Raw genomic sequence first — 24604 nt, forward strand, 5'->3', positions numbered from 1 at the left:
GGCAAACATACTTAATTTATGAGAATTGCATATGGAGAAGTGAGAATTTGATCAAAGTGAGCCTCTCCACTCCAAGTTTTCTTTTCCTACGGTGGATTTTTCACTGCTTTGCATCCTTCCTACATCAAGGAGCTGGTTTTTTTCATGACTGCAAAGGTAAACTAGATAATTGTAAACCATAATGTGTGACATAAAAGACTGACAGACCCTGTTTAGGGAAAGATGGCCGTAAAATCCAAGTATGTTGCCTAAAACGAGCATGTGTGACGTAGTCAACAATGCAGAGTTGAGATAGTACATTGCTATTTAAAATTTAATAATTGCACACTTTGACCTTACAAACGAATAGCATTTTTTTTATATTCAAAATATATTAAACAAGTAAACATTTATTAACATTAATAGTTATGTTAGTAACATTAATAATGTTAATAAACATAATTATAAAATATTAATAAAAATGTTTAAAGTGTGTTAGAGTAGTTCTTCAATTTTTTTTTTTTTTTTTTTTTTGTAGACTTGTGTGAACTCAATTATTTTTAGTTGACGCTTTGAATGTCTTGATAATTACTCCCTCTGGTTTGGGAAGCTGTGCAGCTGGAAGGGTTTTTGCTCTTCTTTTTTGAGTTTTGGACAACGGGTGTGTTGTGGCAACAGTGTATTCTGGAACAGCATGATTAGCATCTCAAAAAGTTCAAAACCACAAATCCTAGTGGAGTTGAACAGGAAGCCACATGGATGCAGAGCACAATCAAAAAGCAGGGAGAAGGAGTAAATCCAAACCATCTCAAAAGCACATGTGGTGAATCATTGCATGTGAACAACAATTAATTGTGTCATCCGGGACATGTTTTTGTGGAATATCGTCTCTGCTGCAGATTGAGCAGTTAGCATGTTAGCCGATTGCCATTCACAACAATCCTCAGTCAGAGGCGTTTTCAGATTGCTTGCAAGACTGGCTGCTACCTGAGATCCATCCTGCACAATGGCATCATCATTCACAGCGACTCGTTTAAGAGACTTGGATTACACGAGTTTGGAAAACGGTCAATATACCCTTTGAAGTAATACAGTATTTTTTTTAAGTGAATTGAATTGAACTGAATTAACTTTTCTGGCGTTTATCAATAGAAGCAGCGTACCACAAAGGCCTGTTGGGTAAAAAAAAAAAAAAACTTCATTCAAATTCTAATTTCTTCTTTCTTTTTCTTTTAAATTTTCTTCAGGAAAACAAACTTTATTTTTTAAGACCGACGGAAATACTTAGGGTAACCCACGGAACTTGACTCTGAGCTGGAGACGCCCATTTCCAGTCCGCGCCCGCCCCGGCTGCTGGATCGGTTCCTCCTTCTCTACGAGCTTTGATTGTCAGCCTGGATGTCGATCCCCGCCGCTATTCCACCGCAACAGGTAAATTATTAAACGACATTTTACTGCTTAAAAAAAAAAAAAAAAAAAAAAAAAGGTAAGAGAAAGGGAAAACACCACAAAACGTAGCACCTCTTCCAATTAGTTGTGAATGTGATGTGGATTTTTTTTTTTAAATGTTATGATTATTTATTATTAAACCTGTTCCTTTGAGGTAAGTGGGATGTCCTGCTTTTATTAAATGAAATACGGAGCCTAAAAGCGATGCGGCGACGCGTATTAACACCGTGGGGTTGGTTTGCTGCAGTGGACCTGCCGTCCTGACAAGATGTGGGTTTTATGAAAACCTGTCCTGAAAAGCAAACCTATTGTCTGCGTTTGAGATGGGGAACACACCATATGGCTGGGGGGGGAAATGTTTCCTGTAAATGACAAACTTCAAATTAAACTTCCTAAGTCGTACTCTGTTGGCTGCAAACACGCGATTTTGTTGTCTGATGAGAGCTAATACTTTAAGTGATTTTCTACTAATTATCTTGAGATGTCGTGTCACATGACATCACTGTTTGAAGACAACGCATCTCATTCTGGAGGTTAATAATCCTGTTTCCCGAGAATGAGACTCCATTTGACGCCGGTTAGTGAATGGTAAATCATTAAATCCAGATTTATAAAGGAGGGAAAAAAAACAGCTGAAGCACAGCCGGTTTTTTTTTTTTAGTGCGGCAGGTGTATTTATTATCTTACTGCTGTATCTCCCTTTGCAGCACCTGACAGGTGAGCTTGTCTTCATATGAGAGCCTATTTTCAATACTGGACGTGACAACTGGAACAAATTAAGCTGTTTAGGAAGGCATGTGTTCATTCACTGCAGTGGAGAAGACGAGTTATAGAGATGGCTTACCCTGTCTCTAGAATGTGTGTGCGTGCGTGTGTGCGCGTGCTGGTTCTTTTGCTACTTGGAGGTTTTCTTTGCTGAAGTGGCAAAATCCATTTAAACCGCAGCGGTAGTTGTGACATCTGGCCCAATCTCAGCTGAGGCTGTTAAATATCCACCTGCCAAGACATGACATAACCACAGAGCCTTGCAGGAATATTCATACTCTGACATGTGACAGGCCAACACAAGTAGAGCAATATTGTGAACTGGATGACTGGATTGTTTTCTGCGTCCCCCCCCCTCTCCATTTTTATTTAGCCCCTCTATGTGAAAACTTTACAAAACCATTTACAGCTGCGAGTCTCCAGCGGCGAGTCACATAGGAACACTGGATCGTCTCTCTTTTATTCTTTGTTAAAGCTTCCGTTTGGTAAGATTGAGTCTGTGAACATCGCCTTTTCTGGGCCACAAATTCTCAGCCGGATTTTATGCAAAACATAAATATGCTTTAATCTTAACTATTCCATTCTAGTTCTGGCTATATGTTTAGGATCATTTCGTTATTGAGGCACTCTTCTGAGTATGCCCCGAAACTATCTCACACCATCTAACCTTCAGCTCTAAACAGCTTTACGTGTCTTTGTTGAAGAAAATCACCCAGTGTCAATTTTTTTCTGACATTTTCCATATTAAGGGCATAAATACCAGTTAATTTGACCTTAATCTTAAGGCAACAAAACAAAGCAAAATAAAAACAACCTATAGAAAAACAGCTGAGGTAGGACATGGTGTTGTGTTTGTATCGGGGGGATGGAGAATCTTGTGTTAAAGAGACCACAGTTATTTATTGAGTTGACCTGTAACTGTGACATAAAGATATGAATGAGTCTCCTTGCAGAAACGTCCTGGATTTTACCAGAACAGAGGAAGACGTATATGTCTGTGTCTGTGCATCCGTCTGCTCTTGTGAACTGGCAAAACACACAGTGCTTACACTCACACACACACACACGCGCACACACACTGGGGTCTTTATTTCCACGGTTCCGTGAGGCTTCCTGGACTGTGTCAGCCAGAACAGGCCCCTCTTCTGTGCTTGCAGGGTGTGTTGGACACACTCGTGCACACAGGCCGACGCATTGATATGCCACATCCATCTAGCCTGGAGTGGTGCACACAGGTGTCAATCAGCATGCCGGTTAGAGTGAAAGGATCTTTGATTCGTTCGTGACCTCTGTGCGATGGGTCAGGAAACAAATCCACTAGCCCTCTTTTGATATACCCAATGCCTCAAATCCAGCTCGGAAACTGTTTATATAGGGAAAAAAATATGTATAAACACAGCGAAACGCCTTCTGTTGATATAAAGGGTGTCTTTGTGGCCTTTTGTTGATTCATTGTTGGATCCATCCAGGATATGTCCTGTTTAAACAGCGAAGGCTGTCTTCCATAGCCAACAGGAGGTAATATACCTCACACACTTCAAGACGTTTAAGTGTTTGTGCACGAGGGCGGATAAGTGTCGACTAAATACTGCACGTGTTTCCATACGACAGTTAAAGACACTCAAAAACAGCATGTCCAGATATTATTTTTACCTCCATTGTGTGTGCCGTGCTTTACTAAAGGATTGCAAAAGTGATTTCCAAACTGCATCTCAGGATGATTTTATGTGTGTGTATCGGTGTGTGTGCGTTATTAATGTCACAGAAGATTGTCTGCAATGCAAGAATCGTTGGCTTATGTATTAGGGTGTCATAAATTCACAGTGTCGTATATAGCCTATTGCACTCGCTGCAGTAAATATACACACCTCACATAAAGTGTTTCAAAAATGATACTGACATAATGTTTACCAACAGTGTCACAATCACATGGTTTTGTAATGCTGAGCCCCAGTGATGATGAAGCAACATGGTAGTGCACCATTGTGGACTGGATTAAAAATGACAGCTTGATTTCAATTGTATTTTTCAAAGTAATCTGTATCTTCTCCCCATTTCTCCAGGTTTATTACTGGCGAGAGTGTTTAACCAACCCCATTGCAAATTTATATTTGAATTCAACGTTTCACATTCAGTCCTTGATTGTGTCTGCATCTCAGACTCAAACTTAAAACTGCCTCAATCCGAAGTCATTCCTACAAAAAACGGCTAAATTGTGAATGTTTCTTGAATTAATTAGAAAAGCTTAAAGGGTTTGTATTTTCCCCTGCTTCTGATTTCTTTTTAGAATTTTCTTTTGAAACTGGGTTTGTGCTTTCTCCTACACCATGAACAGGTTTGTCCATAAATAACTCCATAGACAAAATCAGGAGCAAGCAGGGACAGATGCCACGATGGGTGGTGTAGTGCTCTTAAGTTCTTAAGTAAGTGGCAGAACTGGCATGTACAGACAATATTTTATGTTACGAAATAATCGCAGTGTCCCCTGTAGTAATACACTTAAAAACAGGAAAGACAAATCAACAAATTGAATCAAACAAAAGGGAAAATCCCCCTTTCTTTTCTAAAAGTTCTGCCAACTTTTCAAGCAAAGGTTGGTGGAACTGTAAAATTGGAGGGATTCAAATTAACAATTGAACAGATTAAATGTTTGAACCTGAACTTTGGAGGATTTTATCATTTGTATCAGTTGTGCCAACTATCTCCCGTCAGAGCTTTGTAACTATAACCTGCACTTTCTGCAGCCGTGAATCCGCATTGGTTTCTGCTACAGGCTTTATAAGGACATTTCCTTACTCAAGTAACATTCATACATTTTCATCCTAACCACTTGAGCCTAAGCCTCTGCTTAGCTTGCCAGTTTTTTAGAAATATTTCCTGAGCTCTGCATGATGAGTAAGGCAGCAATAGAGGTACCAGCACCGTCTGACTGTCAGTCAGTAGTTAGCTACATTTACCGCAGTGCCTCAGGTAATGTTTTCCATGAAAATAAGACTCCTCATTATCCAGTGGCCTCTCCTCACCCTCTGTATCCACATAAACACCTCTCTCCATTACGTCACAGTGACGACGCTCTGTTATTAAAGCAGCTTCTCTCTGCTGCTGACCAGCCCACATATTTTTTTTTTTTTCTGACAGACTGGCAGCTTTTAGCGCAAGTCTGTAGCTTTAAAAAAGGAACTAGCTTACTTAAATTCGCTGCATAATTTAAAACCAAATCCATTTGAATTCGACAGCATTTTCTTTTCTTTTCAAATGAAACGAATGTCATTTCGTCTTCCGAAAACAAAAGGGAATTGAGGTTTGCAAACCCAGCTGGGTCTCAGTCACAAAGGTTTGGAGTAAACCAAATTCATTGCTGTCAGCTCATTCAGGACTGAAGTTTTGTAAAACATTGACCTGGCAGTTTTGATGTTAAATTTTATTCACTCTCCTACCCAAAGTGTTATTTTGTCGTTCTTTCTAGTTTCACTGAAAATGCGTCTAGTCATTCTAAAGTGTTTGCAATGAGGAAAAAATAAAGGTAGTTTTTTTTTCTAGACTTGAGACGTCTAAGAGCTTTTTCTCTCTGTTACTGTACAAATACTTCTTACCCATTTTCATCTTACTTTTTCATTCTTATCAGTCACTCAGTTTGGATTAATAAGACATTTTCTTTAGTTTTACAGTATCCTTTGCAAAGCATGGAGAGTGAAGGTCATAGCAATCTCTTTAAGTGGCAGCCGAGACCTTCAGAATAGCAAACGGAGCAGCAGTCAGTCATCAGTAAATGTACAACTTTCTTAACATTGCCTTTAGGCACAAGCAGGTTTGAGGTGATGACGGGATGATGGTAAAAGTTGCGCCGTTTCTTGGTATCTTTGTACATGACAGTTGTAGTCATTAAGATTGGTGGAAAATAGTAAATAGTACAACATATAAATATATATGTTACATATATCATTTTTGTTTAGATTTCTATACCTACTCTGAACCAAAAGCATAGACTAAATCCCTTCAAATTGTTTTAGCTTTCATGTAGGCATTGTAGTAACAAGCTTATTAGATGGGTAATTAGTTGGCTGTCTGCTGGTGCCTGCAGTCGGCTGCTCACCAAACATGATGCTTGGATCTTGGTGCTCTTCCAGTTCATACATGATGACTGTCCGGGTTCTTCCATAACCGGAAACACGTTCTAACGGCTTAATATGTCGAGAGCAAGGGAAAAGGCCTTTCTTCAGCCTGCTAACCAGCAATGCTCAGCAATATCTGTGTTACTCAATGCAGTTTAATAATCAGTAGAGATGGAGAAAAACATTAAACTGTGTGAGCCGGATGATGGGGAAATTTTGCTCGGTTTTTCTAACTGTGACCTTTTAAATTGTTGACATACCTTGGTGCTTCTTATGGATTTTGTGCTTTTTCTTTTTTTTTTTTTTTTTTAACTTCTCTACCGATTTATCAAACTTCTAACAATGAGTGATGTTAGTTTTAACATCAATGAATGATTGGCCTTTATCTGAAATCCATTGCAACCAGGAAATAGGTGGATTTTTTGAGGTATTAGATGTAAAGCATGTGAGATAATCTGAATCATCTTCATCTCCAGCTAAGAAGTTGGTGCTTACTAGTTTTTTTTGGTTTGTTTGTTTTTTGTTTGTTTGTTTGTTTGCTGAAGCCACATCTGTCAAAACAAGCAAAAAATATAAAATAACACACACACACACACAAACCAAAGCAGCCCATGTCTCACACACCATCACTTCATCAGCCTGTCTTCTTCATGCTTTTTCCACAATGTTGACATCATCTGTTTCTGTTTTCTCTTTTTCCCATCTGTCCTTTTGCCATCATCATCCTTATTAGCCATTCACTGTTTTTACATTGCATTTCTGGAAAGTGATTGGTTTTGTCTTACTTTTTTCCTCCCCTGCCCCTTTTCAATATTTTTCTCTTTCATTCACCCCAAACAGATTCCTACACCTCCGTTACTTTGTGACACACACACACACACACACACACAATCACACTCTGATCTCTGTCTTTTTTTTTTTTCTTTTTCTGCAGATGTCTGATAGCTAGCCAACTGAGTAGAGGACCTCCCTCTCTGCCGGGAGCCTTCCACCTGCAGCCATGAATGGTGAGGACTCAGTTTAAAGTCTTGGTTGTGCATGATGTGCATCTCTACTGGAAAACAAAACATAGGGATGAAGAAGTAAATAAAATTACACGAAGCAGACATGTTTTTTCAAGGCCTATTTTTAAAATTATGATTGTTTATTTATTGATCAGGTCATCAAGATAAAATAGTTCATTGATTTGCTGGCAGTAACAATGACTTGTCTTTTTAATATATTTATACTTATCGGTCTACTAAAGGGATAAAAGGTTTTATAAGTCTTTTTGTATGTTTTTTTTTTAATTCATGAAATTGTTCCCATATTAAGTTTTCAATTTGAACACAAAACTTTAATTGCTTTTGGATAAAATAAACATTTTTTTGGTCTCTATTCCCTATACTGAAACTTTTGTTGTATGTTGGAAAAAAAAATGTGTTAAGCTTAATTTTTTCCCTATTCTATTATTATTATTGTTATTTCTTTTTGCATACTCAAATCCCATTCCACGAAACAGCACAGGAAGAAAAGAAAAGCAGCTTGCATTTCTGTGCTCTCACTGAAGCAGTTTCTCAAAGTCAATTCCTCAACCGCGTGGACAGTATGCAGCAAGCCTTTAAAAAACACACACACGCACACACATGCACAGGTAACTTGGGGTATCTAAAACGCTGTAGTGTACAGAGACTATTGATCCACCATCTGGAACATAAACCGATGGATCTCAGGTGAAGTGTTTGATATGTAAATATTGAGGAAAGCCTTGCTGTGTTCTCCTCCAGCAGACGGGAGCGGGTGCCCTCGGGGGACAGACTCGAGTATCTCCTAAGCGAGGACATTACAGTACCTAGACAACAGCACCCAGGCCAACAAAGGGAAAAGTCAGAAGGCAGAGTCTCTGTGCAGCAGCTGCTGTGGAGGCGAGACGCGGTGCGGGTGTTTTAAATTCAGCTCAGGCGATGTTGCTATAGAAGCCATCCTATACTGTATGTTTTTAACTGTTATTAGTCTGTCTCATGTCAGTGGTACTGGTGAGACCTCTGATCTGAGGGTTTATTATATCTGAGCTGCTTTAACGAAGCTGTTTTAAACGCACTGAAGAAAACGGATAACAGTGGAATTAATAAATCGTACCGGAAGAGTTCAGTATCTTCCACCATGCCTGCTTTTTAGTCAGCAAATCCTGTTCCCTAAATACGCAAAACTGTCTGTGAAATTCAGGGAATATGAAAACGACTGCCTTCAGAAGTTAACAAAAGTAAAAATAGAGGAAAATAGAGACTATCTGGATGAATTTTGCATAAATGCAGCTGTTGTGTGAAGGCCTCAGAGGTTTGTTAGTCATTAGTCGACATTAGTCGACTAAAAGCGTCATAAAGACAAAGGGACGTTGCACAGAGGTCAGGGACAAAGTTGTAAACGCGTTTAAGGTGAATGTGCACTCCACAAATCTGGCCTCCATAAAAGATTGATTATAAGAAGTCTTTATTTATTTATGTATCTTTAGTTATACCGGTCATCTCATTGAGATCCAACATCTCATTTACAAGAGAGACATGCTTTGATCAAACAAAAACAAAATGTTTGTTCTATGTTTTGTTGTTCAGCTTGTAGAAGCCTGGATGTGTAGGAGGGCACAGCAAAAATGTGGACAAAGCTGGGAAGACGAATGGAATTAATTACTTTTTGTTAACATATTCTCATGAATAAGGATAAGATTTGAGTGACTCTTTACTTCGAGAACACTCGCTGTTTTAAGATCGAGATTAATCAAGTGGGTCGACCAGGTCTGATCCTGGAACTGACTCATTGGGTGTTTCTGGAACTATTTAGAGTACTGGTAAAGTCGAAATGAAAGCAAAAAAGGTGGTTGGTGCAGGACAAATAATTTGCATAGTACTCAGGTTTAAGAATGTCAAAATTTGAAATTGCATTAGTCACTTGTGCTGACAAACCAGATTTGTGTCATTCTTGAATTGCTGTTTTTGTGTCGGCTATACAAAATTATTAGGAGTGCTTCTTCAAAACCCCTGGTTTAGACCAAAGCATGTTTTTAGGATAGCCCAGTCAAAGTCCAGACCTAAATTTAATTCAATGACATCAGCTGCTGGAAATTAGACATGAGTGTCAGTGAGTCTTTCTCTCTGCGCTGGATTTATTACGGTAGCAAGGCATAAATCTGGCATGTTTTCATGTGTCCTCCTGTAGAATAATCTACAGGTCTCCGGCAGCACAAATGTCAATCCGCAGCGGCCTCTTTTGAAGCTTTGCACTGTCCCAGTTACTCACAGAGCATCAGGCCTGTTCTGATGCATGCAGCCCGGTGACTGACAGGCTGTGGATGTGGCCATGCTAGCGGCACGTCCCAGTGGCCCTGTGCTGAATGTCCTTTCATTTGCAGTAACTCCAAACGGGGGGGGGTGTTGGGCTGGTTCAGTCATCGAGACAATGCGGAGAATACTCACATCTTTCTGTGAGATTAATTACTTTCTCATTGTCTGCAGCAGCTTTTTGCTGAAGATGCCAAAAGTAGGCCAGGCTCTCTGAGTTGCTATAGCATCAGCTTTGTCAGGGGAGAAATGAAAAAAAAAAACACACACCTGAGCAGCTGTTGCTGTTGTGGTTTAGGGCAGCTTGTTTAGACAGAAATACCAGATTGTGGACAAGTTGTCTGCTTTTTGCTCACAACACTTTTTTTTTTTCTTGGCAGCTTTTTGTGGCGCTATTAAACTCCAGTTTTCTAAAGTGGTATTCCTCGTCCAAGTCTGTGTATAGCTGGCACAGACTCATAGATTGTTTGGGTTTGTGCCGGAGGTGGAAGTTCCATCATGGGCAGGGCGGCATTTCCTGAGTTTGCAGAGTAAATTACAGCCTAGACACCATATCTCTGAAGATATGCACCCACAGTGCTTCTGTTCTTCTTATCTAAGATGAAAAAACAATTTTTTTTTCTAGCACGTAAGCTGGCACATCAAAATTATCACCCTAAGATCAGTGCGTGTGACACTACAATCCCAAAGGACCGCTTGGACGCTGTATTTGCTCGGCAAACGTATCATTCTCTGTACGCTGGTGAAATATTAAGCCTTAGATCACTGTTCTGTTGTGCCCATGTATCTAAAGCTCAAAGAGAGATTGAGATGTGAACATTGTAGCATTGGAAAAGAAAGAGATGAGTGAAAAAAATGCAACTTAATTGCAGTTGATACTGTCATTGCAATCGTGTGTTTTTTTTTTTTAAAAAAGAATTGGAGGTAACTTTTTATCCACCTACTGGTCACCAAAAACCATCAACGATATTTTTATTTGCAAGTATTAATAAAGAAATATATTGTATGTAATGTCTCTTATATTTAATTGCCATAGCATAAAAACATATTCATTATATTTCCTTGACCAAACATATGAAGGACCTCAACGACGATCATTTGCCTCAATATCCAATATCGGCTACCGATGGCTGCCCACTGAACGTATGTTACAATGCATAGGAGAAATGAATAATAATTTGGCATAATTATGTCTTAAAGCATAATAAAAGAAAGATCAATGTCTCTTGAATTCAATGTTCAAGAGACATTGATCTCTTGAACTGGTGAAACATTCCCATAATGTTTCACCAATTTATCTATTCTGTTGGTAAAGTGTGTGATATTCTGAACTTTCTGCAATCTAGTATCATAAAAGAAGGAACACTGGTTTCAGTATGAAGCACTAAATCAGAATTAGTCACAACCTTGATTTCTTATTTATTTATTCTTTTTTTTTTTGTGCAAATGCTACACACGGTTTCAGCTGAAATTTACTCATTTTGTTTGCAATCTGCGATCACCATGGCAGCAGCGTTTGGCATCAGGAAAGCCCATCTGTTGAGCAGCGATGGATGAAAGGTTTGAGGAGCCAGCTCAGATTGAGCAGTTCTTTTTTTAGCTGTCCCACATTACTGCTTCATTTATGTTTCAGTTGATTTAGTGGTTCAATTATAATTAATACTCCTTAATGAGCTGTATCTGTTGCATCACCAATATTTGTTTTTTCTGCTGTTTGACAAAGCAGCAGTTTGCATCGCTCTGCTAGAAGATTTTCCGCTTTTCCCCCCCACAAGTCTTACAATTCCTTAAAGGATTATTCACACCAGTTTTAAACATTTTACATTTTGTGATGTCACGGCCACAGCTTCCAGTGTACTTTGAACACAAAGTACATTTAAACTCACTTTCAGGGGTATGACTGTAATACTACATCTGTCCTTGTCTGCTTGTCTCATAAATCAGGTGAAATCTGTCCTCCGGCATTAACTTTTTTTTTTTTTTTGGTAGTATATCGTTTTATTCTCACAAAAAAAGCAATAGTGACATATTTTCTCAAGGATAAATGTGAACCGGTGTTAGAATTCACATTTGCATTAATTCATACTCAAGGCAGGATGTTTCAGTGAGAGCAGAGTGAGTGGGGTGAAAAGTAGCTGCGCGGACACTTTTATAAATTAATAATCTTCAGTTGAAAATTTGCAGAGGTTCCATTCGGAATACAAATTATGAATGCATTATTGAATGGCAAATTGAATTCTGCGCTCGCGATGAAGTCGGTATAAATATTTCAGCTTCGTGAAGGTTTATCATTGGCTTTTGGCTACTTGTGGTAAATGACCCGTCCTCGTATAGCGCTTTATCAAGTCCAGAGGACCCCCAAAGCGCTTCACACTACATTCAGTCACACACACACACTGATGGTGGTAAGCTACAGGATTGTAGCCACAGCTGCTCTGGGGCAGTCTGACAGAGGCGCCACTGGGCCCTCTGACCGCCATCAGCAGCCAAAGTGGGTGAAGTGTTTTGCCCAGGGACACAATGACTGAGACAAACCCACCTTCGTTGAAATCTGTGTGACTGGGGGGAATCTGAACTTGTTGAAAAAGATTCATTACCTTGCTGTCGTCATTATTTTGTCTGAGTAATTTACATGGACTACAACTCTCACGCCTGACAAAGTTTATATTGTAAACGTATGTTTTATTAAATGGAAGCTGGTGGCTTTTAATAGTCTTTTTTTCTGATATTGTTTATAATTCTGATATTATTCAGCCCCTTTTTGCTCCTATATTTTCTTTCAGGTGGTTCCAGCGTTTGGGCCATCACTCCAGAGGAGAGAGGGAAGCACGATAAACAGTTTGACACCCTCGCACCGATCCTCGGCTACATCTCTGGTAGGCTGCTCTAACACAAAGGTCCAACACGTTGATCAGATAAAACAGTATGTCCGCTGTCAGCTAAAGTGACCCTGGCTTATCTCTTCATGAATCCTGCTGGGATCTTTTTGCATCAGCCGGTATTCCTTCATAAGTTTATTAGATACAGATAAAATCTCACCTCTTACATAGAAGCTGTCCCCCACTCGCTCCCCCTCTGCAGAACATCCTAAGTAACGCTTCAAAAAGCACAAAAAAGAATCTGATGAAGTTACTCAGCCCCTGAGCTCCCAGGATGCTAGACTGATGTAATCTGATGCTATCAGCGAGAAGTTGGCTCAACGTTTCGTTTCACGTCTCCCAGAAGACCATCTGATACGGACACCAAAAGGCAGAAATGAGAGCTGTGTTCAGAGTAAAAAAAAAAAAAAACAGGGGCCCCACGCTGTTTTTGAAAAGTCTGGAATTCCCCTCGTTCTTTTTCTAAGGGACAGAAGTGCATACAGTTTTAATGAATGCAGTAGTTTTACACTGATTCATTTTCAGTTTGCAGGTGTCACCACATCCGATGCTAATTTTAGTGTTTTTAATGATTTGTGCTGTGCGTTTTTACTTTGCTGAAACAAAATAAAGTTGGAGGAATCCACAAATGAGCTTTAAAGGATCCACAATTAGTCCAGCATCCTTCATTTCATATAGATTGGGTTTTTTAAAATCTAGTTTAATCTAGTTAATCCAGATGCTGCAAAGGTAGTGGGCTTTATATCATCCATTCATCCATAAATCCATTGCAGGTTCGTTGAGGAGTAAGAGGCTTTGAGATCGCCACTCCATCATAGTGGGCCTATACCAATCTGTAATAATTAAAAGTTTGATCAGGGTTGTTTTATTATGTATGGAAACTACAGACTACAAGGCTCAACTACTTGCAAAGCAGCTTTAAAGTTACTAGTCAAATGTAGTGAAATTTGTAAAAATTGTAGAAACAATTTTTTGTGAAAATTTAAGTCTGGAATTAGGCAATCCAGCAGCTCCTGGATAAAGAGGCCTCTTTTGTATTAGGTAATAACGTTGTGGCTTAAACTACTTTTACATCTCATAAAAGATCTGTATCAGATTCCCCATCTCTCTGAGTCATTGTTGTTTGTCCACAGGGGAGCAAGCGAGGAAATTCTTTCTCCAGTCCGGCCTGCCGCCTTCTGTCTTGGCGGAGATCTGGTAACAAAAAATTCTGTAAATCGTCCATCAGAACTCTTCTTTTTTTTTTTAGGCTAATGCAACTGGGTCAGTGGGTCCAGGCTTTGTGTTTGGCCGGTGTCAGTTTAGTTCTTCGAGTTGTTTTTGACTTCCTGTTGAGAGCTCATTTCCTTCGCTGCCCGCCACACCTAGTAAACTGTGTGTGTGCATGTGCGCGCGCGCGTGTGTGTGTGTGTGTGTATGTGGGTGGGGCGGCGGCGTGGGTGCAGGGACAGTATTGAGTGTACTCTGTAATCAGAAATGTGTGTGTGTATGTGCTTGTTGTTTTTGTGTAAAGAAAGATGTTGCTGGAATTCAATCCCACTAGCGCCTTGTTCCTTGTGTGACTTGCCTTTTCTATTGTCTCTCCAAAGGGGGAAACAAACCCCAGGAATAAACAGCTCGCTGGACTCTATGCACCAGTTTTACCGGTTTCACTCCTACAGGAACCTGGCTGACATGGACAGTGACGGGAAGATGGACAGACTGGAGTTTTCCATCGCTATGAAGCTTATTAAACTTACCCTTCAGGGCAGGAACTTGCCGTCATCCTTGCCGGTTACCATGAAGCAACCTCCGACTTTAAACAGCGGCTCAAACATGTCCTCTTCGGCACGGTTTGGTAATATTCTCGAATCTTGCACCGTGTCTGAGTTTCACCTCGATTACCTGTAAAAAAGAGAGAAAAAAAACATACAACATGACTCACTTTAACATGTAACCTCCGTCCACCGTGACATTTCACGATGTCCGCATGTTTACCCGTGTGCTTCCTTTGTGTAGGAATGGGATCCATGCCAAACCTGTCAGTCGGTCTTTCATCCATGCCAACTATTTCCACCATGCCCGTTCTAACACCCATGCCAGCTAATCGTCCTTTAACCTCTGTGCAACCCCTGGTGCCAGTGCCAATGGCCCTGCCCTTGATCACCTCGTTCGGGAACTCTGGGCTCCCCAATGGCACTGTCAGCCTCCTCACCCCGCCGCTTGTTGCCAGCAACGCAGGTTGGTTCTACACTAGAACCATTCAGATCGTACTCTCGGACAAATCAAAGTTATGCTGATTAGTAGTGACTCAAATTTGACTCCAGGGTTGTACATCCAAAATATTGGGATGTGTCATCTATTTATTCAATTAATCTTATCGGATTTAGAGTGTGCAGTATCTTATTTGTGAACAGCTCTGGAGACGTGGGCCAGTTACCAGTAGTATGGTGTAACACGGTTTTGAAATGTTACCACTTTAAAAACGCTTATACTGATGCCCCTCTCCTACCTGTTGCTGCGCACTGCCAGTCCACTGATTGGAATAAGGCAATAACAATTTTTTTCTCTCGGTTACAAAATGACAATTTAGAACAAAAATTAAAGTTGTATGTTTTCCTTTTCAATACGTAGTGTTTTTACTTTGATCAAAGTGTCAAAATGAAAGTAACCTTGACATAATGAAATGTAACACAATTTCAGCAACAGTAGCAATAATTGTTACTTTTCTGTTCTTAGTCAAAACAATTAGACGGTGTAGTTTTTTTTGTTTTTCAAGTAATGGCTTATGGTAGATACCCTAGCCAGGGCTAAAGCTAGCTGAACAGTAGTCTTAAATGTACAATAAGTACAGAAAACAATGTTGACAGCGAGACTAACATCAGTGTTGTTGAGGGTTTAATGAAGATTAATCTCCACTTTTTTTTTTTTTATTCTTGTATGACATAGCTTTAGCAGCCTAGCACAGATTTCTGCTACATGACTTTACACAAGCTGCAGTTTAAGTCTACCATGAACCACTGCTTCACACGTCTTGGAAATCACACTAGTCCGGTGGCTGATGCTATGTAAGGCTAAAACAAAGTCACATCTGAACTGTATTGGAAGTATGATTACATAAAATTGATTCCCGCTCATCAATTGGGTTCCCGCTCATCATTTGGGGATGTTTCCTTTTAACACAGCATAAAACAGTTTGCGGGTAACAAGTTGGTAAGTTGGTAAAGTCCTTTAGAATCTACGTGTTTCATAATATGTTTGCAATAAACCTAAAACAGGAAAACACAAACACTGTTAGATATTTGACAATATACTTTAAGCAATTTAGTTTTTATTGTGATAATTTGCAATGAATAAATGACACACCAACAGTGTTGCACTTGTTCAGATCATGCTGCCCTACATAACACAGTTTGCTACTTGGTCTAAGAACAAGGCCTTCCTAAAAACAGTTTAGAGAAAGCTGTGTTTATTTATTTATTTTTTACTTCTCATGTGTCTCCTTTTGTTAATCTCTCATATTTTTTTTTACAATTTTCCCAATTATATAACCAGACTGTCTGAGAATTTACTACATTAGATAATTTAGGCCACTGTCTCTTTAAAGTGGTGCTGAAATCAGTTGTGAAAATGTATTTATTTTTGAGCTACAATCACCTTTCTGTGTGAGCTCTGTGTACTCATCAGTCTATAAAATACAAAAAGATAAGATTAGATGTGCTCAAAAGTCGAGGACAACTGTAGTTAAGAAAGCTTCCAGGTTATTTTATTCTACTTTATTGAACATGCATTCTCTTTATCTGACTTTAAATGTCATTATTGAAACATTATCTTGATATTTGGTTTCTTTTTTCCAAACTAAAAATAAACTGCCCGATATACAGGTACTCCGATGTCGGGCTTTTCGTCCCCTGTGGCTTTTTCCCCATCTCCGGGTGTGTCAAAAGCCAACTCTCTTTTGGACCTTGGATCCAGCAGGTATGCCTATTTTATTTATTTATTTATTTATTTATTTATTTATTTATTTATTTATTTATTTTACAGTACCATTAATCTCTATGACTGTGTGCAGTGGTCAAACTGAAACACAAATATAGAATCAAATGCACCATATCTATGAAAGATTTTGTAGTCCCACCTATGCACCAAATTTGCATTTTCTCATCATGGGCATTAATTTCAGGCATTCAGAGATAAATTGGAACTATTCCAGATGGATTGATTATAGAAAACTTGTGAATTTCAAAACGATCTGGGTGTGCACATTCAAATTTATGTAGGATTTTTACATTTACAAGAAACAAAAGTTTGAAATGTATCACCCTATGTGTAATAAGCCTATGTAAAGTATGAGTTACACTTTCTGAAATGAGATTTTCAACAAAACTTTTGAGACATACTTGTATTTACCGCTTATTATTTTAATCTCAAATTATTATCTCAACAATGTTTCCACTGCAGAATGTCTGACTTCGACTTTACATATTTAAGGCGAGATAAAATACAGCAACAGCTACTTGCCAACTTCTGGCCTTTTTGTGAAACATCTAATCTCTCCCTAGAACGGGCGTAGTGAAAAAAGAAAAGAAAAGAAAAGAAAAGAAAGACGACGCTAGGATGGATAAAGGTTTTGTGCTAACCCAGATTCTTCGTGGCTATCTTGTAACCAAGCGACTCCTCCTGGCATTTTTGCATGGGTTCAAAGAATGGATAGAAATGGGATCTTCACTAATTTCACAGCTTCGAATAACATGATGTCTCTACAACCTCAAGCGTAGGCGGCAGGCTGTACGTAAGGTGCAAGTGTGCAGGGGGAAAAAAATACAAGCTAATTCATGTTTACCTCTTTCTGTATTACAAATCAAGTTTTCATAACACTGCATAATACGAAAACACATTTGTGGATATCCTGGATCTACTTTTTTACTGTTTTCTCAAAGAATGCATTGGTTACCAAAGAAATTTTAGACTCAGTAATTTTCTCTGTTCCCCTCCCTGATTTGACCAGTGACCAGTATGTCACTGCTGAAGGTTTTTTTTTTAAGTCAGACATTTGTTGTGAATTTGCTCTATATCAGTAAGCTGAATTTAATTCAGTTTGTGCTTTACTTTAGTAATGTTTTAAACCGTCATTCTTGTAAAATTCCTCTCTAGCTTAGTAAGAGCAAAATAAAAAGCAACAGGGACCCTGTCGTTTAAAAGTTATTGTTTGGATTGAAGCAGAAACCGCTGAATTTCAATTTATTTTGTCTTCACTTGACAACGTGCAATATTATAAAATTGTCCTCTTTTCTTTTTCCACAGTTCAAACTCTTCCTCCACCACATCACTGGCCAGCAGCTCTCCAAAAATGGGTTCTGGCGACTGGGCCGTTCCACAGGCGTCCAGACTCAAGTACCGTCAGCAGTTCAACACACTCGACAAACTCATGAGTGGCTACCTGTCAGGTCGGTCCAACTAAAAAAACCCAAAGGTCTTGGTGTCACTTGGTTGCTCATAAGTGGTCTAGAATGTTACACAGATACATATTTTATCCAAGCTCACATTTTATGTATTTAGTGTGTTTTCTTTGTTTTTTTTTACTTTGCAGGACCTCAGGTTAGAAATGCGCTGATGGCATCAAACTTGACCCAAACTCAACTGGCTACCATTTGGTACGTGTGATGTGTGTTTTTCTTTTCTAATTCCTGCCTGGCGTCGTTTCATCTTTAAAGTTCAATTTCTATTTTCTGGCATTGCTATTTTCACTATTTAGTCAAATTTATTTCTCTCTGTGTTAAAACAAACAAGCTGGTTAAAGCAGCATGAAAGAAATTGTCTTAAGTTTCCTTCCTTCCTTCGGAGGTTGGGTTGGACGATTTGGATCAGATTTTTCTGCAAAACCATCGTATCTCAAACATAAACTTGTAAAGTTCGCTAACTTCTGGTTGGATTTATAACTTTGCGGCTTTGCTCAGATTTGACTGCATTTGAGATTTTTGGCAGCAAACACTGCGGGCGTTTAAAAAAAAAAGCGCCTTTAGAGAACGTTTCTGTTAAGTGCAGTGGGGGGTCTATGATGCTGCGAGACCGTCTCTCTTTCAAATGATTGATTATATGTTACATGCGTAAGTTAAGGAAATACTTTACAATTATGTGTCATGTGTGCATAGGAGCCTGGCAGATGTTGATAAGGATGGTCAGCTGCGGGCTGAGGAGTTCATACTGGCTATGCACCTGGTGGACATGGCGAAGACTGGACATCCACTTCCCCTCACTCTGCCTCAGGACCTGATACCCCCCTCCCTCAGGTTAGCACAGTGGGTTTGGTTTGAATGTGCACAAACAAACAGCTTAATGCAGCAAACAAGGCTCGTCTTTTCATTTCAGAGGAGGAATTAAGTCCGGTGAGCTTCTCAATGGTACAGGACCCTACATAAGTCCAAGTTTAATGGACACAACAGAGATTGAACCTCCTCAGAAGAACAAGAGCAGTGGTGCGGCACTCTTCACGGTTTATGTTTTTTTTTTTTATTTTATCTTCTCTGGTCTCGTCACCTCTCTGGTTCTCGTCCCCCTCAGTGTCCTACGAGGACAAGCTCAAGGAGAACTTTGCGCGCGGCAGTGCCGAGCTGGAGAAAAGGCGGCTGGCTCTGGAGGAGGAGCAGAGGAAGGAGAGGGAGCGCCGGGATCGGGAGGAGCGGGAGGCCCAAGAGCGGCGGGAGAGGGAGGCCAGGGAGCTGGAGAACAGGAGGAGGCTGGAGGAGGAGAGGCGGATGGAGCGGCAGAGAGAGATGGAAAGGCAGAGGGAGGAGGAGAGGCTGAGGGAGCTGGAGAGGAAGGAGGCGAGTGGGAGCCGCGTTCAGACGGACGAGCGTCGAGATGTCTCCTTCTTCCGCTCACCACCCGTTGTTGTACATTCAGGCGGCCAAGCAGGAGATGGAGCGCCAGAGGAGGGATGAGTGGGAGCGAGCGAAGAGAGAGGAGCTGGGACGGAGAAAAGAGGCGGAGCAAGAGGAGATCGTTCGACTTAGGGCGAGGAAGAAGAGCCTCGAGTTAGAGCTGGAGGCAGTGGTGAGGCTGCGCTGATGTTGACGTATAAAACCTCTGCTGGTCAAATCTGGTCAGTTTGACACCAAGTTGATTGTTTGTCAGGGCAACAAGCACAAGCAGATCTCAGACCGTCTCCGTGACGCGCAGAGCAAGAGGCGGATCCAGAAGGCCGAGGTGGACCTCATCAACCAGAAGAGAGACGCCCGAATCGCTGAGATCAACACTCTTCAGCTTGAGTTCGAGGTCCAAACTTTTCTCTCCGGCCTCTCCCAGCTCTACTCTTCTTTCGGTAAAGCTTGTAAATAACACTATTGTTATCAGGAATGGCAGAGGAAGCTGTCACAGCTTGTCCCGGAGCAACAGCGACTGTCTGAGAAGCTGCGAAACATCAGCCTGAAGAAACTGCCCCGTGAGTCAGACGGCCACAACATCCAAACACGGCACAGGGCTTGGCTTAATTGTCTCATGAACTCTGACCTGTGCTACGCAGTGGCCGCTTTGACGTCCCTCGCCGGGAGCGCCGCCGAGTCGAGCGGGAACTGCCGCCGTCTCAAAGATCAGCTGGACATCCTGGAAAAGGAAACGACAGACAAACTGACCCAGATGGAGCAGTACAACAAGGAGCTGAAGGTCAGTGGTCGGCGCACCGAGCTGAAGACTCTTCGCTCAGGTTCGACCAGTCCACTCAGATGTTAGCACATTTCTCAAAGAAATCTAAAAATAGATGCTACTTTTTTATTTGCATCACGCAGGAAAACCATCCTTGCTATTATTGCGGGCAGTTTTGTGAGGAAAATAATGTTGTTTTTTTTTAAGTAATTGACGTTTCTCAGAGAGGTATTTGTGTTTCCCTGTCACTGCATTGCAGTTGCCAAAAAAAAAAAGACTGCAAGATTCTATTATATTCTTTCATAATTGCCTCAATAAATACCACAGCATATTATGATAAAAGTTTAAGTCAATATTGCCCTTCCTTACTCTGCTGTTTGTTTGTTTTTTTTTCTTGCATCACTCTCATGCGTTGCTGGATTCATTAAGATTAGCTACACAGATTTGCGCATCCTTCCTGTTCATTGCCAGGTTTAAATGTTTTACCTCGTTTGTTTAATTGCAAATTGTGTTCTTTCTTTCCCGTATTTCCCACCACATTGACTGAGAAACGGTAGATTAAGAAAAGAAGCCTCTCGAGTTAAAGGGGGAAAAAAAACAAACAGCTGAATAAGACTTTGCGGCACGGAAAAATCTCGTAATTATTTTTAAGAACTTGCCGACTCAGAAGAAGTAGGGCCCTTTCAAATGTTTATGTAATTCTCAGACTTGCAGCAAGCATCAAAAATCGTCATCCTCCCTCTGTTCGGTTTGACGTAACGATTTCTTGACTGCTGTTGGAGCTTTTAACTCTTTGTCTTCTTCTTTCTCTTCTTTGCTGCCACACCTGGATCTTTCTGTACTTCACGTTTTTTGTTTTTTTTTCAATGTTCCATCTTTCCACTTCCTCAATCTTTTCTCATATCCTCCTTGAAATTGTGTTTTTCCATCTTTTATTGGATTCACCCCATTTACTATCCTTCGCTTTCACCGCCTCTGTCCACTTTTCTCCTCTATTTTTTTTATCGTTCCGACTTTTTTACTGCATAGCTTGGGGATATGGATGACTGCCTCCTGCGAGGCCTCCTCTCCCTGCTGGCCTGCCTCAGCCAGCTCTTCCTCCTCATCAAGGTCATCCCTCATCCTTTCTTTGCCTCCCACTCTATTATCTTTTTTGGCAACCCCTCTGAGCTGTTTTTTTTTTCTCAGACATCTTCACCTCCTGTGTTCTCTCCCGCCACAATCTTTACTCTTTTCCCATTTTCATCCAACGATAACATGTTTTTTCCCCCCTTGTAAACAGGATGTTTCCTCAGGGTAAAACACACGTACACACGCACCATGTTAAATTTGCTCCCTTTCTGTTCTAGAACTCATACGTATCCACACACAGCACATCCAAAATGTCTGCATGTCATTTTAAGTTTCCAAGTGAACATCAGTGTATGATGGCTTGTAAATTCAGAATGTTAGTGGAGTTTTTTTACGTTGTCCTGAGAGAAATCCTGATGCTCTTGCCTGCACCAGGAGCTGCGGGAGAAGCAGACGAAGCAGCAGGCCGTCCTGGATGACCTGCACAGAATCAAAGAGGAGAAGCTGAGGGAGCTGCAGAAACGCAGGGAGGAGGAGAGCGAGCGGAGGAGGAGAGAGGAAGCAGAAGCAGCAAGGTGCATCTCTTAAATCAGTCCCTCCCCCCGTCTGCGTCTCTCGTGTGAAACCGTGCGTTTTGTCACCTAAGCCAGAGAAAACACCGTTTTCGTTCTTGCAGGCTGGCGAAGCTGGAGGAGGAGAAGTGCGAGCAGGAGCGGAGAGAACAGGAGAAGAGGGAGAGGGAGGAGGAGGAGGCACGGCAGAGGAGGCTCCAGGAGGAGCAGAGGGCCAGGCAGAGGGAGGAGGAGGAGAGGGAGGCGCAGGCTCGCCTCCGAGCGGCTCAGGAGAAGGCGCAGGAGGAGGAGAGGAGACGGAGGGACGAGGACGAGAGGAAGAAGAGGGAGCTGGAAGAGGAGATGAAACAGAAGGAAATGGAGGAGGAAAAGAGGAAGAAAGGAGAACCGGAGAGAGGAGCAGCCCAGCTGACCTCATACAGAGCCCTGTACTCCTTTCTCGCCCGCAACACAGATGAGCTGAGTATAGATGCAGACTGTGTCATAGAGGTGAGAGACGCGCACTCTGCTAAATAAGCTCTTCGCTCTGCCAGCAAAGTGTCCCGAGCAGCAGCTCAAGCCAAAACATAATCTACCCTCTGAGAGGTTTTCTCTCCTTTTGCGTCTTATTTTCTCCAAACACAGCATTGCTAATTCACCCCAAGAATCCACTACATCTTCCTGAAGGGTTTTTGTGGTAGTGACAAAAAATATATATATTTATTTACTTTTCACCCAGTAATTTGTATTTTCAACAATGTCTTCACTGTAGCACGTCTGTGTGGCGGGTGCCCGAAACGCTAAAGCGTCTTGTGTTCATCGCCTGACCGTCAGCCTTTTAGCTTTGAATTACTGAGGTTAAAGTGCGTTTCTCGTGATGCAGGTGGACGAGCACACTGTCGGCGAACCCGGCTGGCTGTGTGGGAATTACCGAGGAAAAAGGGGCTGGTTCCCCCAGAGCTATGCAGAGAAATGTCCCACGCCTCCCACCTCTGAGACGGCCCCTGCCTCATCAAGTCTTCCTCCTCGAAACCCAAGGAAGTGAGAAGCAGCGAAATCCAATCGGTGCTGTTGGTCACACTTCTACTTCCTAAGTAGGAATGTGTGGCAGTCCCATTAGGCCTCAGTGATACCAGAGCGATCTCTCCTTTCCTGTTTTATCTAGAAACGCTGCCGTGGATGCCACAGAGGACAGCAGGGTTCCTCTGTTCTCAGTTGCTTCACAGGTGAGGCAAGCTTGACTAAGTTGTGTTTTAATCCCAGACACATCACTGTATTAATGCTGCTGTTGCACTGTTTCTTGTCATGCCTCACATTGGTGTATCTGAAAATGTATTTCACGTTTTTACGAAATACTGCAAGCTGAAAAACATACACAAATTATTATTTTTTTTTCAATATTTAAATAAAAGTCTATGCACAAAAATTAAGGTGGTCCAAGTGTTAAAGAATTACCTGAATTTATGAAAAAATAGTGCCAACTCCCCTGCAATGTCAGACACTCCAAGCATCCAACATGGCCAAGTGTGTTAATCTTCATCAGTGCAGATAGAGCTTCTGCATAGTTTAGCATGAGATTAAGTAAACTTGTTATTGGGTCATTGCTGTACATTTAAGTACACATACATTAGTACATACTGTTTTAATTTAACAACTACTTCACTTGGCTAGCATGTTAGTAGAGATGACAGCTCTTTATGCAAACAAATGTGAAAAGATTCAAAAGGTATAAATACTTCTGCAGGGTGCCATAAATATTCTTTTTGGTTACATTAGTCATGATTAGTGACTTTAGCTGTCACTAATCATGGTCTCTCTGGGCTCCTGTATTTTGCCTCTCTAGTCCACGGTTCTCCTCGCCGCTCGAGCCGTCTCTTCGTGGTCGCCCGCTTCAGAAACTCACCTCAATTTCTCGCCGGACATGGGCGGAGCCCTGCTGAGCTTCTCGCAGGGCGACCTCATCAGCGTGCTCCAGCAGAGGGACGACTGGTGGCTGGGACAGCTCAACGGGGCGCGGGGATGGTTCCCAAAAAGCTACGTCACTCCGGAGCTGGGTGGCAACGCCGAGTACGAAGACGCGCACCGGAACACAGACTTAAGTGTAGCGTTGAAATGCAAACGATTGCCGGACTCTAATGAATGTGTTATTCTAACTGCAGCGTGGACACAACGGACACAAGTGTTCAGCTAGAAGGTGAGTTTCATTCATCATCCTGTCTGTTCAAAAGCGAAAAAAACTAAATAATCACAGCTGTGCCAGAATGCCTTTGTATGGACTCTTTATAGTTTGTTCTGATCAGAGTCTGTCTGAAATAGAGTATGTGGCCCTGTACACATACGAGAGCCCAGAGGCGGGCGACTTGACGTTTGACGAAGGAGACGTAATTATGGTGACGGAGAGAGAAGGGGAGTGGTGGAGAGGATGCGTCGGTGACCAGACGGGATTGTTTCCCTCCAACTACGTCCGTCCTGTTGAGCCAGAGGTGAGAACAAGCTGGTCGCTTTTCAAAACGACGTGGTGTAGCTCCATATCCCGATGTCTATAGAAATGCAGTTATGTCAAATAATTATATTTCCGAATGCCATAGAAAATGATGCCTCCGTTGAACAGTACAGCTTCTTGTGAAAGTTTTTTTTTTTTCATTTCCATTTTCAATTTTCTACATTTTGCTTCAACCATATTCTATTGAAACTGTGTCTAATTGGCTTGTGTATTTGTATTTATTCCCTAAAGAAAATACTTTGAAAAACCACTTTTTGCCCCAACAAGTCTGTTAGGAATGCTGCACTATTAGGTGGGTAGGTGGGTAATTAGGTGGGTATAAAGGGGCTGAATACAACTGTACAACATACTTTTATTTATA

The 24604-nt window shown here is 41.2% G+C and overlaps 1 protein-coding gene across 7 annotated transcripts in view; it reads left to right on the top strand.

The window, feature by feature from the left end:
- Nucleotides 1-1292: 1292 nt before the first annotated feature.
- itsn2a (intersectin 2a) overlaps nt 1293-24604 on the top strand; it is a 32857-nt gene continuing 9545 nt past the window's right edge. For 2 of the 7 annotated variants that reach the window (XM_008398005.2, XM_008398007.2), the window contains exons 1-24: nt 1294-1410; nt 7240-7312; nt 12403-12495; nt 13632-13695; nt 14160-14335; nt 14497-14718; nt 16362-16455; nt 17782-17924; nt 18068-18131; nt 18630-18767; nt 18847-18953; nt 19039-19301; nt 19381-19530; nt 19612-19752; nt 19831-19918; nt 20000-20139; nt 21148-21228; nt 21625-21764; nt 21866-22250; nt 22624-22781; nt 22906-22966; nt 23584-23807; nt 23900-23934; nt 24057-24223. In XM_008398005.2, coding sequence (XP_008396227.1) covers nt 7306-7312; nt 12403-12495; nt 13632-13695; nt 14160-14335; nt 14497-14718; nt 16362-16455; nt 17782-17924; nt 18068-18131; nt 18630-18767; nt 18847-18953; nt 19039-19301; nt 19381-19530; nt 19612-19752; nt 19831-19918; nt 20000-20139; nt 21148-21228; nt 21625-21764; nt 21866-22250; nt 22624-22781; nt 22906-22966; nt 23584-23807; nt 23900-23934; nt 24057-24223 — 3141 coding nt within the window. In that variant the 5' untranslated portion in view covers nt 1294-1410; nt 7240-7305. Of the gene's footprint in view, nt 1411-7239; nt 7313-12402; nt 12496-13631; nt 13696-14087; nt 14336-14496; nt 14719-16361; nt 16456-17781; nt 17925-18067; nt 18132-18629; nt 18768-18846; nt 18954-19038; nt 19302-19380; nt 19531-19611; nt 19753-19830; nt 19919-19999; nt 20140-21147; nt 21229-21624; nt 21765-21865; nt 22251-22623; nt 22782-22905; nt 22967-23583; nt 23808-23899; nt 23935-24056; nt 24224-24604 lie in introns of all 7 variants that reach the window. The other 5 variants (XM_008398003.2, XM_008398004.2, XM_008398011.2 and 2 more) reach the window with 5 other exon arrangements.

This window comes from Poecilia reticulata, linkage group LG21 (genome assembly GCF_000633615.1).
Source record: "Poecilia reticulata strain Guanapo linkage group LG21, Guppy_female_1.0+MT, whole genome shotgun sequence".
Classification (NCBI taxonomy): domain Eukaryota; kingdom Metazoa; phylum Chordata; class Actinopteri; order Cyprinodontiformes; family Poeciliidae; genus Poecilia; species Poecilia reticulata.